The sequence below is a fragment of the Cervus elaphus genome, chromosome 24, assembly GCF_910594005.1.
Source record: "Cervus elaphus chromosome 24, mCerEla1.1, whole genome shotgun sequence".
NCBI lineage: Eukaryota > Metazoa > Chordata > Mammalia > Artiodactyla > Cervidae > Cervus > Cervus elaphus.
In genome coordinates this window covers 27,336,022-27,354,807 of record NC_057838.1, presented here as the reverse complement: position 1 = coordinate 27,354,807, position 18,786 = coordinate 27,336,022, and the positions used below count along the sequence as shown (strand labels likewise).

Genomic DNA, 18,786 nt, shown 5'->3' with positions numbered 1-18,786 from the left:
GAGACTGAGTGCAATTGTGCAGTAGTTTAAGCATTCTTTGGCATTGCCTTTCTTTGGTATTGGAATGAAAACTGATCTTTTCCAGTCCTGTGGCCACTGCTGAGTTTTCCAAATTTGCTGGCATATTGAATGAAGCACTTTCACAGCATCATCTTTTAGGATTTGAAATAGCTCAACTGGAATTCCATCACCTCCACTAGCTTTGTTCATAGTGATACTTCCTAAGGCCCACTTGACTTCACATTCCAGGATGTCTGGCTTTGGCTGAGTGATCACATCATTGTGGTTATCTGGGTCGTGAAGATCTTTTTTGTATAGTTCTTCTGTGTACTCTTGCCACCTCTTCTTAATATCTTCTGCTTCTGTTAGGTCCATCCCATTTCTGTCCTTTATTGAGCCCATCTCTGCATGAAATGTTCCTTTGGTATCTCTAATTTTCTTGAAGAGATCTCTAGTCTTTCCCACTCTATTGTTTTCCTCTATTTCTTTGCACTGATCACTGAGGAAGGCTTTCCTATCTCTCCTTGCTAGGCTTTGGAACTCTGCATTTAAATGGGTATATCTTTCCTTTACTCCTTTGCCTTTTGCTTCTCTTCTCAGCTATTTGTAAGGCCTCCTCAGACAACCATTTTGCCTTTTGCATTTCTTTTTCTTGGGGATGGTCTTGATCACTGCCTCCTGTACAATATCACGAACCTCTGTCCATAGTTCTTCAGGCACTCTGTCAGATCTAATTGCTTGAGTCTATTTGTCACTTCCACTGTATAATCATAAGGGATTTGATTTAGGTCATACCTGAATGGTTGGTGGTTTTTCCTACTTTCTTCAGTTTAAGTCTGAATTTGGCACAAAGGAGTACATGATCTGAGCCACAGTCACCTCCCAGTCTTCTTTTTGCTGACTTATGTATAGAGCTTCTCCATCTTTAGCTGCAAAGAATATAATCAATCTGATTTTGGTATTAACCATCTAGTGATGTCCATGTGTAGAGTCTTCTCTTGTGTTGTTGGAAGAGGGTGTTTGCTATGACCAGTGCATTCTCTTGGCAAAACTCTATTAGCCTTTGCCCTGCTTCATTCTGTACTCGAAGGCTCCCAGACTGCCTTGCAAATCCATTGTGATGCCACCCCGACCCTGCCCCGGAGCTGCGGCTAGACTGTGTAAGGCTGAGGCTTGCCACAGGCTTGCAGTGCACACTCTGGACCGCTGGGTCCCAACCACTCCAGGGGGTTGGGAGGGCAGCGCCTGGGCCAATACCCTGAGGCAGGCCGCCGTTCAGTGGCCCTGGTGGGCTAGTCCCATACACAAGGCTGGCTGGACCTGCTGGCATGAGAAGAGTCCAGTGCAGCGGTGATGCGTCAGAGCTCAGATACACACTGAGCTGGAGACTCCTGGTCTGAACACTCTGCAACACTGGCCCTCTTGGGATGACCCTGCCACTTGCTTTAGAAGAATGTCCCCTATATCCTTGCACACAGCACACATTTACCTGGTCTTGCCATCCTCCACTAATGACCTCCTGATCAATGCGACCTCCCTGATTCCCCACCCTCCTTCCTGTTCTGCCTTTCTTTGTAGCACTTAACACAACTGTGATTATATGCTTCTTTGGTGGAAGCCATAAACTCCAAGAGGGCAGGGACCAGGTCTGCCTCATTTAGGATTGTAGCAAAATTTCTGGTTTAAGTGCACAGTAAGTATCTGTTGAATGGATAGATGGGGCTGTTCCAAGAAAGCAGGAAATGATTGGATGAGTGGGTGTAAGTGAATGAATGAATAAATGAAGGAAAGAATGAACGAATAAATGAAGGAAAGAATGAATGTAAAGTAGTGGTGGTGGTGGTGGTTGTATAGTTGCTAAGTGGTGTCTGACTCTTTTGTGACCCCATGGGCTGTCCATGGCATTTTTCCAGGCAAGAAAACTGGAGTGGCTTGGCATTTCCTTCTCCAACGGATCTTCCTGACCCAAGAATTGAACCCTTAGCTCCTGCATTATAGGTGGGTTCTTTACTGCTGAGAAGCAAGGTGGGGCTGCCATCCATTAAAAACTGAGAGATAGGGACTTCCCTGTTGATCCAGTCATTAAGATTCCAAGCTCCCAAACAGCAGCACAGGTTTAATCCCTGGTAGGGAAACAGATCCCACACGTCACATGGTATGACAAAAAAAAAACACCACACAAACAAAAAACCCCGAATCCCAAAATACAAAAAAATACTAAGGGACAAAGTTCAGCTCTTTGGACTTGACCCACAGTTTCTGACCTTTTTCTTTTTTTGGCGGAGCCTCAGCCTGTGGGGTCTTAGTTCCCTGACCAGGGACTGAACCTGGGCCACGGCAGTAAAAGCACTGAGTCCTAATCACTGGGCCGCCAGGGAATTCCCTTTCTGACCATATCCTGAGGATGGGGACAGTTGGAGCTGAGTACTTGCTGTGGTTGCCCTGAGCAACCAGAGAGGACTTCGTGGATGCTGAGTGTGGATATTTTCAGCTCCCTGCTAGGAGGAGCTGCACACGGGAGCTCACTCAAGAGAAACCATATGATTGTCTGAAGAGACAAAGTCCTTGTTTGCAGGTCATTTCAGAAGTTAAAGAGTAACTGGAGGGTTGTCACAACTGATTGAATTCAGTCTGAACCTCACATATTGCAACAATGAGTTAGGCTGCTGAACTAAAGTCTTAAGAGTCAACAGTACAGTTTTCTCCTTCTTGGGCCTGCTGACAGGGTCTTGGTCTGACATGCCACTGAAGGTCCCCAGTAAATGATCAACTCATCTCACCCAAGCCAGGGCCACTGTCAGAAAAAGTCCCTGCTACACTCTGAACCTAGATCCTTCTTGTGAAGTAAAGCAGTTAGTTTGAAGTCCCTATCATCTCTGACATTTCATAATTCCCACTCTGCATTTCTTGGTAGGGAAGTGTGCAAGCCAGTTGGCGAGAGACTCAGAGACTCAAGTCTGATCCTGTGCTTGAAGGAGAAGAATATCTGTTTGGGAGATTTTGTGGGTCTTTTAAAGAATGAGGAGGAGGTGGATGTGAAACTTAGTAAGTACTTGGTGCATTTCTGTTGAAGGAACTAGCAAATTAATGGATACATGAGGTGAAGAGTAAATAAAGGAGTGAGTGGTCAGTAAGTCACAGGGTCGGGTCAAAAAAGTCTTGGCAGAGAAAATGCTGGAGCTGTATCAGGAAGGGTTGGAACAAAGTCTGAAGCTTGTGCGGGGGCTGTGACCACAGCAAGAGGCTTCCTTCTGGCCTTCTTCCTGCTCCCTCCCACCTGCTCCTCTCACATGACTAGGTCCTAACAAAATCTAGGGGAAAGATTTGCTCTTGGGTACTCTCTCACCAGGCTTATTTACGGCAACTTGCAGCCACAGGGCAAAGTCCAGGTGGGAAGACCTTTCTATCCCCACCTTGTCCTCCCAAACCCTCTGGCACTCAGAACAGCACATCCAGAGCTCAACCTGGAAGAGATCAGCCATGGTGCTCTGGGGTCCGGTGCTGGGAGCCCTGCTGGTGGCCATTGTGGGATATCTGTGCCTTCAGGGGCTGCTCCGGCAACGAAGACCCAAGGAGCCCCCTCTGGATAAGGGCCCCGTGCCCTGGCTGGGCCATGCCATGGCTTTCCGGAAGAATATGTTCGAATTTCTGAGGCATATGCAGGCCAAACATGGGGACATATTCACAGTACAGCTGGGGGGGCAGTACTTCACCTTTGTCATGGACCCTCTCTCTTTTGGCCCCATCCTCAAGGATGCGCAGAGGAAGCTAGACTTTGTGGAGTATGCGCAAAAACTGGTGCTAAAGGTATTTGGGTACCGCTCCGTGGAGGGAGACTACAGGATGATACACTCAGCCAGCACCAAGCACCTCATGGGGGAAGGCTTGGAGGAGCTCAACAAAGTCATGTTAGACACCCTGTCCTTGGTTATGCTGGGGCCCACAGGCCCCAGTCTGGACACCCGCTGCTGGCGTGAGGATGGCCTCTTTCACTTCTGCTACAACATCTTGTTCAAGGCTGGCTACCTGAGCTTGTTCGGCTACACAAAGGACAAGGACCGGGACCTGCTGCAGGCAGAGGAGCTGTTCCTGGAGTTTCGCAAGTACGACCGCCTGTTCCCCAGGTTTGTTTACTCCCTGCTGGGGCCCCGGGAGTGGCTGGAGGTGGGTCGGCTCCAGCGTCTCTTCCATAAGGCACTCTCGGTGGAACAAAACCTGGAGAAGTACGGCGTAAGCAACTGGATCACCTACATGCTTCAGTTTCTGAGGGAGCAGGGTGTCTCTCCGGCCATGCAGGACAAGTTCAACTTCATGATGCTCTGGGCCTCCCAGGGTAACACAGGGCCTACCTCTTTCTGGGCCCTCTTGTTCCTCCTGAAGCACCCAGAGGCCATGCGGGCTGTGAGGGAGGAGGCCACCCGGCTCCTGGGAGAGGTCAGGCTGGAGGCTAAGCAGTCCTTCAAGTTTGGGGCCCTGCATCGCATGCCGGTGCTGGACAGCGTGATGGAAGAAACACTGCGGCTGAGGGCCTCGCCCACCCTCCTCAGGGTGGTGAACGACGACCAGGTCCTGCAGATGGCCAGCGGGCAGGAGTGCCTGCTCCGCAGTGGAGACATCCTGGCCCTCTTCCCTTACCTCTCAGTGCACATGGACCCCGACATCCACCCCGAGCCCACCGCCTTCAGGTACGATCGCTTCCTCACCCCCAGCGGCAGCCGAAAAGTAGACTTCTACAAGGCAGGCAAGAAGATCCGCCACTACACCATGCCGTGGGGCTCGGGCGTCTCCATCTGCCCTGGGAGGTTCTTGGCCCTCAACGAGATGAAGCTCTTTATCTTGCTCATGGTCATGAACTTTGACTTGGAGTTGGTGGACCCTGACACACCTGTGCCACCCGTGGACCCCCAGCGCTGGGGCTTTGGCACCACACAGCCCAGCCACGAGGTGCGATTCCGCTACCGCCTTCGGCCTTCAGAGTGAGCTCTGTCCAGGTGGCCTCGAGTGTGGCTGCGGGGGCTCCCGTGGGTCTCTGCCTCCTCTCACCCACCCCTCTAAAGCCCCAGACCACCCCCCTCCTCTGTCCTGCTTGTCCTCCCTGCTCTTTGGCATCCTTCTGGTCACCTCACAGGCTGATACTTCTCTCTTGAAACACTGTCTCTCATGGCGGATGCGGCGTAATTCACCTCTCACAGGAAGTCCAGGGAAGGGGAAACATCTGTGGGCAACTCAGTGTGGGGGATAATACATGCCATGACAAATCTCATGCAGTACAGACACCGGTTATGGTGAGTCATGTAGCATCTTGCAAACATTGGTCTCCACCCTCCCGCTCCACTTTGCTTGTTTTCCTCAACACTTACACTGTGGGATTCAGGGTCTAGAACAGTGTCATCCGATAGCCATATGAGGTAAGCCACACGTGTAATTTTTCATCTCCTAGCTGACATGTTTTTAAAAGTAAAAAGAAACTGGTGAAATTCATTTTTCTACTGTATTTTGCTTGTCCTGATGTATCTAAAATATTAGCTTTTCAATGGGGAGTCATATAAAAGTATTAATGAAATATTTTTACATTTCTTTTTCCCTCCAAAATCTGGTCTGTACTTTTCAACCCTTCAAACTGAGTGCTCAACAGCCGCGTGCTTCTGTATTGGACAGAGCAGCTCTAGAGAAGGGTGGCCTTTCATGGAGGAGATATGCAAGGTCCCTCTTGCCTGCCCTCCTCTCCCCTCTGCACCCCCACCTTGGGGTGATTTCAACTCCTCACTTGGTTTCCGCAACCATCACTAAGCTCAGAGCTCTCTCTCCTACCTCCAGACCCCCAATCTCCCCACAGCGGTCTAAGAGCACCTCTGCTACAGTTCAGCCCACACGCAGAACTCAGCACCTGTTCCCCCCGACCTCTGCCCTGAACCATGCCCATCTCCTGGTTTCCCTGCCTCTCTGCTCAGGACACCATCATCCACCCATCCACTTAGGCAGATACAGAGGACACACCCTCAGCCCCTCCCTTTCTCTCCCCCACAGGGAGAGAGTTCTGTCATCTGACCCCTGTGGTGCCACCGAACCATGTCCCCACTTCCCCACCCCAGCTACCCTTCTTAGAGCTCAAACTCAGCATCCCTCTCCACGTGGGGCCTCTGGACTCTCTGTTTACCCTACTTCCAGAGACTTTTTTTCCAAAAGCACCTCTGAGCATCCCCTTTATACTTTTCTGGCTCCTCATCACCTCCCCGCAGTTGATATTTAAGTTTTGCCACATGAGGTCCTCGAATTTTCAATCCAGTGCAATTCAACTTTGACAACTTTCTCCAGTGGAACTGTCTGTAAAGTACAGTGCTTGTTTTCACTCTTAGCCCTGGGGCCGGCTATTCCTGGAAACCTCTTGAACCTCACCCATTCCATCCTCTGGCTAGAGATGGCCTCCACCCCACCTCCTCCCTGGAGCACCCCTGCCCCTGTGTTTATCACAGCCCATCTGTCACGTCGTCGTTTTCTGGGTCCTGTTTTCTGCCTCCTGCACCTGCTTCAGATGCAGCCCACAGCATTTGGTATCTTATTCCCTTCATCTCTGACCTTAATTCCCTAAATGTAGATTAAATTACAGAAACCTGACTTCCAGTCTTATCTACTTTACTTTGGCTCATGTCCTCTTGGCCTCCATTCCATCCAACCAAAAATTTTTTTCTGAGCAACACTGTCTGCCAGGCTGTGCTGGGTTTTGCAGATGGCTCTGTGAGGTGGGCGGAGAAGGCAATGGCACCCCACTCCAGTACTCTTGCCTGGAAAATCCCATGGACAGAGGAGACTGGTAGGCTTCAGTCCATGGGGTCATTAGGAGTCGGACACAACTGAGGGACTTCACTTTCACTTTTCACTTTCATGCACTGGAGAAGGAAATGGCAACCCACTCCAGTGTTCTTGCCTGGAAAATCCCAGGGACGGGGAGCCTGGTGGGCTGCCATCTATGGGGTCGCACAGAGTCGGACACGACTGAAGCGACTTAGCAGCAGCAGCAGCTGGGAGGTGGGAGAAAGCAGTGATGCTTTAGAAGCTCAGGAAGACAGAGATGGCACCATGGCTCAGGGGCTCCCTGGGAAAGGCTTCTCGGTGGACGTGTCAGCGTGCAGGGAAGATGCCGGCCGTGGGAGACATGGAACGTCCAGGCAGGGCATATCCGTCAAGAATCCCTTAGATCACAGGTAACAGGAGACCACCACCCCAAACTGAAAGGACATCCATTGGTTCGTGTCACTATCAAGTGCAGGCTTCGGATGTCCTTCAGCCAGGCCTTGATTCTGGGGCTTTGGCATTGCCCCCAGGATCTGCTCACTCACTGCTCTCACCTCCCCTTCTGAAGTTCACGCTGATGGAGGAGCAGCCCCAGACCTCACACCCCCCTGGCCTCAGTTTCATGCCTCTGTTCTAGCATGTTCTAGTCGAGCTGCATTTCACAAGCTCTGCCTGGGCCTGGGCCCATCCCTAAATGAATCACTGTGCCAGGGAAAGGTAAGGCCAAAGCTGGCCAAAGACCCGTGCCCCACCCAAACACCACTCAAAGCACAGGGCAGAGTGCCCCTGGAACGTTTCCCAGAGCAGGTAGGACTCAGTTACATAACAAGAGTGAGGGGATACTTGGCTGGAAAATGACCCCTGTTCCATGAGGGAGCCAACCAGCACAAGAGCAGAGATGGGAATGTGAAGGAAACAACAGCGGGTATGGCGCCCAGCAAATGAAAAGCCAGGAGAAGGAGTGTGAGGGTGAAACGGGGTGTGGGATTCTGGTTGTGAAAAGTCCAGCCTTGAGACTGGACAAAGGTCCTGGATTTGATGGTGTAGGCTCTGAGGGACCCCTGAAGGCTCCTGAGTGAGGGCACGGGAGGCAGGAGGAGGGAGGAGCTCCTGGACCACCAGAAACATGTGCTTACTCTGCCTCCCACCCGCAGACTCTCATGGGTGGAGCCCCTCCAGCCCCTCCTGACTGCCAGCCCCTGAAGCCAGCATCAGAGCTGCGATATTAAACAAAATTGTGATAATATTTTCCCAGCTGAGCTTCAGGGAAAGGGGCAGCCTGGTGGGTGGCAGACATCTGGCTACTCTGCAGGGCGTGGGAGTGATGCTGAGGGTGCTGTGGTCAGTGGCTGCTGGGTGCAGATCAGATGACAGGCGAGCCCAAGGATGGGCAGCACAGAGGTCAGCTGTTAAACTAAGGCGGCCATTCAGGCAAGCGAGTACGGACTCCGGGAGGGCAGTGAAGGAAGAGGAGGGGAGGGTGGGAGAGAGCAAACACTGCTGATGGCTGAGGACTGAGAAGTGACCAGTGGGATCGGCAACATGGTCACTGAGACCTCTGAAGGGAAGACTTCGGTGGATGCACAGAGGAGCTGGGTCCCCTCTGCTCTCAAGGACTGTGGTGTGACCGCTCAGGCTGAGTTCTTCTCTCTGTCCCCCTTGTCGGGGGAGCTCTCAGCCTGTCTCTCCCCGAGGTCACTCATGCCCATTACATCTTCCTGGGCAGTGAGCCTGCTGCTCTCAGAATAGCTGGACGGCAGGGCCTGCTGCCTTCTGAGCACAGTGGCCAGGAAAGCCTTGAGGTACTGGCGGAAGTGGCGGCTGGAGAAGGCGTAGAGGACGGGGGTGAAGCAGCAGTGCAGGAAGGCGATGCTCTCCGTCACCTGCAGCGCATAGTCCAGGCGCTGGCTGAGCCCGCAGTCCCCAAAGACCTGCAGGTCCAGCAGCGAGTGCAGAAACAAGGTGAGGTTGTACGGGAACCACAGCACAAAGAAGGCCACCACCAGGGCTATGGCCATCCGCAGGGCCCGGCTCTGGCCCGGGGGCCTCAGGCTGACCAGCACAGAGCCAATGCGGGAGTAGAAGAAGGTCATGGCAAGGAGGGGCAGGAGGAACCCCAGGAGGTTCTGCTGGAAGCGCAGGAAGAGCTTCCAGACGGTCCCATGTCCCCCATAGTCCGCATAGCAGTCCCACACGCCGGGGGAGTTCTCATGCGTCCTCACAAAGACCATGTCAGGAATGGAGACAGCCAGGGCCACAGCCCACACAGTGGCTGCAAGCAGCAGGCTCTTGGCTCGGGTCCTCAGTCGGTGGTAGGGCCGAGCGCAGACAATCTCCAGGTACTTGTCCAGGCTCATGCAGCTGATGAAGAAGATGCCACTGTAGAAGTTCATGGTATAGAGGGTGCTCACCGCCTTGCATAAGAAGCTCCCAAAGACCCAATGCCACGCCACAGAGATGCCCCAGAAGGGCAGCGTCACCACAAACAGGAGGTTGGAGATGGCCAGGTTCAGCAGATAGGTCTCGGTCATCCGTCTTCGAGGCACAAACCGGAGCAAGACCGCTAGGAGGAGGAGGTTCCCAACCAGGCCCAGCACAAAGATCAGGCTGTAGAAGAGAGGCAGAAAGACTCTGCCGAATGACAGCACCTCGTCCTTCCTGCACACCATGAAGATCAGGTCCTCCAGGTAGTACTCATAGTCATAGAAGGAGCTGCTGTTCTCGGAACTGGCCACGTTGGTGGTGGGCGGCAGAGGGGAGGCGGTGGTGGCCATGGCGGGAGGATGCACCCAGTCCTGGAGCTCTGCGGGCCAGAGAGCAGTGTGAGCCACAGGAGACGGATCCAGGCCTTCCCGCCCTCTCCAAACCCACTGCAGCCCCTTTTCTGGGGTGTCCAATGGACTCTCCACACTTACACCGGTACCTGGAGGCTAGGGACTCGGAGTACAAGTGCGGGCAGCCCAAGGCTACCACGTGATAGTGAGGTCATCTTGGGTAGGTGACGTAACCTCAGCTGTTCTCACAGTATTCACTTCTCTTCTTTATTTTGTCCCTCATCATTTATAAAGACTGAGAAGGTCATTTCTGTCTTCTTTATTCCTGAGGGATATTGATTCACCTGGGCTTCCCAGGTGGCACAAGTGGTAAGGAACCCACCTGCCAATGCAGGTAGATGTAAGAGACACGAGTTCGATCCCTGGGTTGGGACGGTCCCCTGGAGGAGGGCACGACAATATTCTTGCCTGGAGAATCCCCTGGACAGAGGAGCCTGGCAGCTTGCAGTCCATAGGGTTGCACAGAGTCAGATACCACTGAAGCAACTCAGCACACACCAATTCACCTATTTATTGCGTCTGTATACCCTTCCTCATGTATGACTTAAAATTAATCTTTATGTGATTTGCAATTTTTTTAATTTAATGGCCATGCTACACAGCTTGCAAGATCTTAGTTCCCTGACCAGGGACTGAACTCACACCCCTGCAGTGGAAGCACAGTCTTAACTGCTACACCACCAGGAGAGTTCCTTTTTTTTTTAATGAGAGCTTCTCTTCAGTGGGCTTGCTTCTTCTATATTTAGCTAGTGTGTCCACTCTGGTTTAGAGGTCTCTTTACTTCTTTCACTTGAGGATTTCACTTGCTTTGGTTATTTTAAAAGTATTTTTGGGAGAACAAGATGGTGGAGGAGTAGGTAGACGTGGAGTACATCTCTCTCCATGGATTCATCAGGAATACACCTTCAGACAGATGTTGCAGAACAACAGCTGAGAGCAGGCAGGAGTACCTGACCACTGGAAAAGAATATATAGAACCATGCAAAATGGAGCCGGAGCCAGAGGAATCAACCATCCTAACTACAGACTATACTACAAAGCTACAATCATTAAGACAGTATGGTACTGGCATAAAAACAGAAATATAGACCAATAGAACAAGATAGAAAACACAGAGATAAACCCACACACCTATAGCTACCATATTTTTGACAAAGGAGGCAAGAATATAAAATGGGGTGAAGACAGGCTCTTCAATAAGTGGTGCTGGAAAAAATTGGACAGCTACATGTAAAAGAATGAAATTAAAGCATTTCCTAACACCATACACAAATATAAACTCAGAATGGATTAAAGACCTAATTGTAAGACAAGAAACTATAAAACTCTTAGAAGAAAACTTAGGCAGAACCCTGTATGATGTAAGTCACAGCAAGATCCTCTATGACTCACCTCCTAGTGTAATGGATATAAAAACAAAAATAAACAAGTGGGACATAATTAAACTTAAAAGCTTTTGCATAGCAAAGGAAACTATAAAGGTGAAAAGACAACCCTCAGAATGGGAAAAAGTAATAGCAAATGAAACAAGTAACAAATTAATTTCCAAAATATACAAGCAGCTCATACAAGTCAATACCAGAAAAACAAATGAGCCAGTCAAAAAGTGGGGAAAAGACCTAAATAGATATTTTTCCAAAGACATAAGATAGCTAATAAATACATGAAAAGATGCTCAACATTGTTCATTATTAGAGAAATGCAAATCAAAACTACAATGAGCTATCACCTCAAACCAGTCAGAATGGCCATCATCAAAAAACCTACAAACAATAAATGCTGGAGAGGGTGTGGAGAAAAGGGAACCCTCCCTCTTGGACTGTTGGTAGGAATGTAAATTGATACAGCCACTATGGAAGACAGTTGGAGATTCCTTAAAAAATTAGGAATAAAACCACTATATGACCCAGCAATTGCACTACTAGGCATATACCCTGAGGAAAAAAAAAAACAAACCCTGAAAAAGTCACATATGCCCCAATGTTCACTGCAGCACTATTTAGAATAGCTAGAACATGGAAGCAACCTAGATGTCTATCAACAGATGAAAGGATAAAGAAGCTGTGGTACATATATACAATGGAATATTGCATGTGTGCGTACTAAGTCACTTCAGTCGTGTCTGACTCTTTGGGACCCTATGGAATGTAGCCCGCCAGGTTCCTCTGTCAATGGGATTCTCCAGGCAAGAATACTGGAGTGGGTTGCCATGTCCTCCTCCAAGGGATCTTCCCCCACCCAGGGATCAAACCCACATCTCCTGCGGCTCCTGCATCTCCTGCACTGCAGGCAGATTCTTTACCACTGAGCCACTGGGGAAGCCCACGATGGATTATTCCTCAGCCATAAAAAGGGATGCGTTTGAGTCCGTCCTGATGAGGTGGATGAACACAGAGTCTATTATACAGAGTGAAGTAGGTCAGAAAGAGAAAGACAAATAACATATACTAACGTATATGGAACACAGAAAGATGGTACTGATGAAATTATTTGAAGGGCAGCAATGGAGTCACAGACATAGAGAACAGACTGCTGGACACTGTGGGGGTGGAGGAAAAAGGAGAGCATGGTATATATGGGATATATGGAGAGAGTAACACGGAAACATACATTACCATATGCAAAACAGATAGCCAATGGGAATTTGCTGCATGACTCAGGGAACGCAAACCAGGGCGCTCTAACAACCTAGAGGGGTGCGGTGGGCAGGGAGACGGGAGGAGGCTAAAGAGGGAGGGGACAGAGGTGTGCCTGTGGCTGATTCACGTTAACGTTGGGCAGAAACCAACACAATACTGTAAAGCAATTACCCTTCAATTAGAAGTAAATTTAATTTTAAAATATTTTATTTGTAAATATTTAGTTTTATGTCAGTAATTTCACTTGTAAATATTCAATATGTTAAAAATATTTTATCCCCTCCCTCTAGGTTTGCAGCAGAAAGGTATGAACCATCATGTTGATAGACTCAGAACCTACAAACCTACTAATTCCTCAGTTTTCCCATCTGTATAATGATGTTAATAATTGTGCCCATTTCATGGGGTTCTCATGAGGCTTAAACGTGATAATTCAGGCAGAGCATTTCAAGCTCTATGAAGAATACCCAGGACACAGGAGGCTCTCAGCACACATTCGCTTAAATTACTGCTTTGCCCAGAAGTGAGTCTGGGCACCTTCTAAGTCAGCCTCTTCTCCTCTAACTGAACACCACCACCAGCTACTTGGTCTCCTAAGACTGAACTGTAAAAGGCATCGCAGACAGCGTCCTCACAGCCCCCATCACCAGCCCGTGTGTCTCCACCTCCTCACTGCTATCCTCAGGTCCCGTGAAAACACACACGTGATGAAAATATAGACATAATACTCTTTTAAATAAAATTAAGACAAATGAAATATATATATGTTTATATATATATATATATGTAAAACAACCTCACGAAGTATATAAATATTTGCTATGAAGGAGTACAGAGAGATGAAAGGCAGGTGAAAGACAGGCAGAGGACTCACGATGGCAGCTGCCTGGGTAGGAGAAGCCAGAGACACGAGATGGAGCAGGTCACTGTTCAAGGTCAAGTTCCCCTGGACAGCAGTTCCCCAAGTTTTAGTTGTGCTATTAAACGCGATCTTTAAAAGAAAGCCTCACATGAACCAGTAAAAAACCCTGCCATGAACCAAGGAGTATGCTCAGTCCTGTTCTGTGTTCTACAAGGAGAGAAACTTCATGTTCAACACATTAAATTGTTCATCAATGGGGAGAGGAAGGAGATAAAAAAGAATTTGTTGGCCCAACAGGCACCCATGTGCAGTCACCAGAATAAGGCCTGTAGGCTGGTAATGATAATGGGCCACAATCCCAGAAATACAAATCAACTCCACCTTGTACCTCTGCATTTTAGTTTTTATTCTTTCAGGGGAGATGGAACTGTACTGCATGGCTTGTGAAATCTTAGTTCCCTGACCAGGGATCAAACCTGGGCATTCAGCAGTGAGAGCGCTGAGTCCTAACTACCAGATCACCAGCAAATTCCCTATTTCTTATCCTGTGGTTGTAAATGAGGTTTAACTTTTTAATATGCTCAATGCCAGTCTGTATTTCTTCTGTGCATGATTTATTGTTTTAATGGGTGGGATTTTCATTCTACGAGAGGTTTTCTATAGTAAGACTTTAGCTTTTTGCAGATATACTGGAAATAATGTCCCCAGTCCTTTCTGGTAGAAATTTTGTATGTTTTTTCTTCCAGGTAGAATTTTGAAGGAAATGTTGATTCAGGTCCTCAGCTGACTCTTCTAGTATCCATGACACTGTGACCCTGTGATGGAAATAGGCATTCTGCGGAGGCTGAACCTCTCCCGGGAGCCCTCCTACTCCTTGAGCCTCTGCCCCACCCTTGGGCTTCTGTCAACTGGCTTCTGGGCCAGAGATTGGGGAAATATAAACGCCCTATCCCCACTCCAAGGCCTCAGCCTGGGCGGCTTTAACTAGGGCTGGGCTCTGCTCCTGACTGGACTCAAGAACTTGGCCCTGTGCCTTCATTCCTGGTCCTCCACTCCCTTCCTGTGCATCTGGGGTCTGCTGTGTGTGAGCCCCTGACTTTCCTGGGCAGCAGTCATGACAACCTCCAGCACATGGCTGGTTTAGGAGTCTGAGCTGCTGGGGTTGGGAGGAGGGACTGTCCTTCTGCATTTGGGCCTAATTAGGGCTTTTAGTCAGGAAGTTGTTGTTATTTAGTTGCTAAGTCATGCCCAACTCTTTTTTGTGGCCCAGTGCACTGTAGTACACCAGGCTCCTTTGTCCATGGGATTTCCTAAGCAAGAATACTGGAGTGGGTTGCCATTTCCCTCTCCAAGGGATCTTCTCAACCCAGGGATCGAATTTGCATCTTCTGCATTGGCAGGCAAATTCTTTACCACTGAGCCACCAGGGAAGCCCAGTCAAGAGTTACCACTAATTAAATAACAGCTCTTCTAGTCTGTCAGCACTGACCTTGATCCTGATCTGGCTTCTCAAAGTCCCTGTCTTTTGCTTTAATAAACAACCAAATCTGATGATTGTTTTGATCAAAGCCAGAGGTCAGGGTCAGCATGCCCCAGCTGGACCAGCTCACCTTCACAAGGCTCCCTTTACCTGGAACGCTCCATTCTTTTTCTCTGGGGGCCACTAGCCTCCTGATCTTTCACCTTGGGACGCTTTCCACATTCTCTTAACCTCTGGGGCCATAGCCCCTCCCATCGCTTCATCAATAATACCAACAAAGATGACAACAGCAGTCAGCATCCCTGTACTCACATGACAACTGGCCAGGCACCTTCTTATCAACTGTGGTAGTCCTATAAGGCAAACCAGGAAGGACCCACCAGCCCCACTTAACCCAGGAGCAAAGTAACTTCAGCACAGTCACACAAGAAGTCACTTACTGAACTGCATCTGGATCCGAGGGCTTCATCCTCAGTAACAGTACTGTGGCCCTAGTCCCATCTCATTCTCGGCCTCTCTTCTGCCCTGTCTAGCAGTTATCAAAAGGGGCCACTTGAGACAGGTATGATTTGAGCTCAGGAGGTCTTGGTTGCTTGGGGTTCACCCTCACTGGCTAGTCTTGCCTTTGTAGATTCCACCATTAATTACCTAAAGGCTTTATGGAGCCTCCTTGGGAAACATATCCTCTCTGGTCAATGGAGTGGCCTCCCCAAATATCCACATCCTAATCCCTGAAACCTGTGGATATGTTACCTTTTACATAAGAGGGACATGACAGATGTGGTTAAGGACTCTGAGCTAGGGAGAATACCCTGGATTATCCAGGTGGGGCCACTGTAACCACAAGGGTCCTTTATAGGGAAGGCAGGATCTTCCTGGGTTGGGAAGATCCCCTGGAGGAGGGCATAGTAACCCCCTCTAGTAATCTTGCCTGGTGAATCCCCATGGACAGAGGAGCCTGGTGGGCTACAGTGCATGGGGTCACAAAGAGTTGGACACGACTGAGTTACTTTATTAAGCACAGGAGAGTCTGAAGCAGAGAAGGGAACGTGACTATGGAAACAGGTCAGAGGGATGGGGTTCCAAGACAGTGGGTGTAGGCAGCCTCTAAAGGCTAGAAGAGGCAAGGAACAAATTCTCCCCAAGCCTCTGGAATCCTGATGACCCATTCTAAGATTTCTGACCTCCAGAAATTTAAGATCATACATCTGTGCTGTTTGAAGCCACTGAATTTGTGGTGATTTGACACAGTGGCAATAGGGTCACTTCCCGTGACCCTCGTGTGCCCTCTGAATCTCAGACTGAGGGAGTGAGCCTGCATGCTGTCCACCTCCTCCAGCTTACAGGTGGGGAAATGGAGACTCAGTGAAACGTAACTTCTTGTGCAAAGCATACAGTGAATCATCAGTGGCTGCGCTGAGCCAAGGACCCCATGTTTCTGACTGCCCTTCATGTCTCTGTTACCCCACTCCTAACTGTCCCTCCAGCCCTGTTCTGTTTTCCGTTTTTTTGTGTTTTCACATTTTCTTATTGCCTGAACTCATTTATTTGTCTTACCCAGAAACACTTTTGAGATGAATGAATATGGCTATCAGTTATTCCCATCCTAGTATGAATTAGCAGATAGTAAGGCAACCCCAGATGAAGCTTTGCAGTAAAGCCTTTGGGGAACCCAGAGAACTAGACAGAGAGGCTTAAAGGGTAAGGTCAGCTGAGCTTCCCCGATAATGAAGCCAAGGGCACAGGGGCAAACGCCAGATTGTCTCTGGAGTGGTAACATCATCCTGAGGCTGCTGGCCACGACTGGCTCCAGCTTTAACTATTATGATTCCCATTTTCCAGACGAGAAACAGGCTTCTTGAAAAGGTAAAGCTCAGGTGCCCACAGCTTCAGATCAGCAAATGATGGGCCCAGGATTGGATGGCCTTAACAATATAAGGTAGAAGTGTAACAGAGAAAAACAAATCTGACTCCACATTGGCTCTGTTGCCAAGGCATGCTGGTTCTGCACCTTTGTCTCCTTAAACAGTAAAAGAATGATGCTTACAGCCTGAAATACACATAATAACCCTTTCTCAAGACTCTACCTTTCAGGCTTGACCACTTATATTTATTTCATTCATATACAGACAAAAATTTATGGAACAGAAAATAACGTGTCTTGTTAAAGGTTTACAGGGACATCTTAGCAATCCCACGTGGATAATTGCAAGGACAAAGGATTACCCTGGCCCCATCGGGGTCTGGCTGACACCCAGATGTCTGCAACATCCATCACACCCCCTCCCCTTTGGGTGTAAAAGAAGCCTGAATTCTAACTCAGGGAAGATGGTTCTTTGAGATACGAGTCGACCATCTTCTCGGTCTGGTGGCTTTCTGAATAAAGTTTCTATTCCTTGCCTGACACCTTGTCCCCTGTTGTGTGTGGGAGCAGCACAAGCTCAAACTCGCTAACAGAACTGGTGACACCCTTTTCCCCCAGCTCCCCTTTTTAACATGAACCAAACTTGAATTTGAAGGATGAGCTTCTGATAATGGGACTTCTGGCCTCATCAAGGGGTGGCAGAGGAGATTCTAAGTCAGTCACATGCTGGGCCTGGCTTGTACTGGCTGGCAAGAGCCAGTAATACAATATCTGGGAGGCCTTCAACAAGCGATCATGGAATTAACCAATTCCACCTTCAGTGGTAAGTCAGTAGCTTGAAACTGGTTATGGTGGGAATGTTTATACCATGGCAAATTCCACATATTGGGCCTTCCCTTCCCTTGCTCGCCACTGCTGAGAGTTGATTGTTAAACCTCTACCGGGACCCCAATCTGGAGCCCAGGGGGCCTGGCCAGACCCGCCTGTCTTGCGGTCTCCCTGTCTGTGTCACCCACCACCTCCCCTTGTCCCCCTTTCACATCAGCCCCCCAGCCGAGGGCCCTGGAGGTCAGGGTCACATGCAGGCCCCTCCCAGGCCCCCAGAGCACTCCCACGCTGTGTGCTGCCCACAGTGCAGCTGAGATCAGCGAACAAACAAACAAGATCAAACGTGACCCCAAGAGGCCACGGCAGCTTTCATAATATAAAACAAAGAGTAACACTGGAGATCACTTCAAGTGGACACTAATTCTGCTGGCTCCCCTGGAAAAGGATTTGGAAATTATAGCCTTTAAAAAGACCACCTTAATGCTCCCCTCCCAGAAGCCTGCCTGGGCCTCTAGCCTGGTGAAACCCCCTCCCCAGCCCCCCAAGCACTCACAGAAGGTTGCTCCTCAGCCTTAAATCCACCTCCCCAGATGCAGAGTTGCCTTGTGAGGATCACCTGCCTCCTCTGCTGGACTGGGGATTCCCAGAGGCTGGAACTCCCCAGCACAGGCTAGCACCTGAGAGGCATTCAACAAATGACCATGGAATTAATGAGCACAGTCACGCCTCTCTCCCTCCCTACTCTGGCCTGCTTACTCCCTCCCTTCCCCACCGGTGCCCTGCATACGGTGGAGCCAGCCGAAAGCCTCCTTTCACGAGTTATTAATACTTCCTCAGCCTGGGCAAGCCCTGCCTCAGTGGCCTTGGGAGCCGGTCACGATGGAGCGTGACCAGCCCACAGCCCCTACTATTTCCGCTGTAGCCAAGTTCAAGGCCAATCCCAGCTCCCCGTGACCTCCCTGTGACCACCACACACACCTCTTCCCCTGCCCCCTCCCCTCTCTCAGAAGTCTCCTCTGACTGCTTTGGGAGGACATGGTACAGATGGAGTCCCAAGGTCAGGACTCATCCTGCCCCACCCGACAGTAACTCCAGCATTCCCAGCCTGCCTTCCTGGCTCAGCTCTGGCTGGAAAAGCTGAGGCTGGTGTTGAGAAGTGACTCACACTCTGACTGCAGTGTCAGGCTGTGAAAAGTGCTCTGGGCTTGGGGAACTGGTAACTGCATTGGGATCTCTATTTTCTTCCTCCTGGGTTCGGCAAAACATCAGGTATTAAACTCTATTCTATATATAACCACCACAGCATCAACAACAATACCCACCACTCACATAGCACTTACCGTGGGCCAAGCTCTTACATGCATTCATTCATTTCAGCCTTGCAACACCACTCTGATACTACTGCTGTCTCTATTTTGCCTGTGAGGAAACTGAGGGAACATGCCCGAGGCCACATGGCTAGAAAGCAGGGGAGGGGGGATTTGAAC

General features: G+C 49.6%; 3 protein-coding genes across 5 annotated transcripts in view; 1 reads left to right on the top strand and 2 right to left on the bottom strand.

Moving 5' to 3' along the window:
- GASK1A (golgi associated kinase 1A) overlaps positions 1 to 18,786 on the bottom strand; it is a 154,859-nt gene that overhangs the window by 89,418 nt on the left and 46,655 nt on the right. The window lies entirely within an intron of this gene.
- On the top strand, positions 3,235 to 6,615 carry LOC122683130 (5-beta-cholestane-3-alpha,7-alpha-diol 12-alpha-hydroxylase). The gene has a single exon (XM_043886720.1). The coding sequence runs from the start codon at positions 3,481 to 3,483 to the stop codon at positions 4,978 to 4,980; it is 1,500 nt and encodes a 499-aa protein (XP_043742655.1). The 5' UTR covers positions 3,235 to 3,480; the 3' UTR covers positions 4,981 to 6,615.
- On the bottom strand, positions 6,922 to 18,682 carry LOC122683132 (atypical chemokine receptor 2-like). Of its 2 annotated transcripts, none has more exons than XM_043886727.1 (2): positions 18,640 to 18,682; positions 6,922 to 9,595 (listed from the first exon to the last, which is right to left on the bottom strand). In XM_043886727.1, the coding sequence occupies exons 1-2, from the start codon at positions 18,665 to 18,667 to the stop codon at positions 8,424 to 8,426; spliced, it is 1,200 nt and encodes a 399-aa protein (XP_043742662.1). In that variant the 5' UTR covers positions 18,668 to 18,682; the 3' UTR covers positions 6,922 to 8,423. The 2 variants fall into 2 exon arrangements, with proteins under 2 accessions (XP_043742662.1, XP_043742665.1); XM_043886730.1 differs by lacking the exon at positions 18,640 to 18,682 and adding an exon at positions 17,853 to 18,577.

Excerpts from the sequence above, each read along its gene's own strand:
- LOC122683132 (XM_043886727.1), bottom strand. The coding sequence starts at position 18,667 with ATGAATGCATGTAAGAGCTTGGCCCACG. Across the intron at positions 9,596-18,639 it reads ATGTAAGAGCTTGGCCCACG|AGCTCCAGGACTGGGTGCAT; the intron begins GTAAGTGCTATG and ends TCTGGCCCGCAG.
- LOC122683130 (XM_043886720.1), top strand. The coding sequence starts at position 3,481 with ATGGTGCTCTGGGGTCCGGTGCTGGGAGCCCTGCTGGTGGCCATTGTG.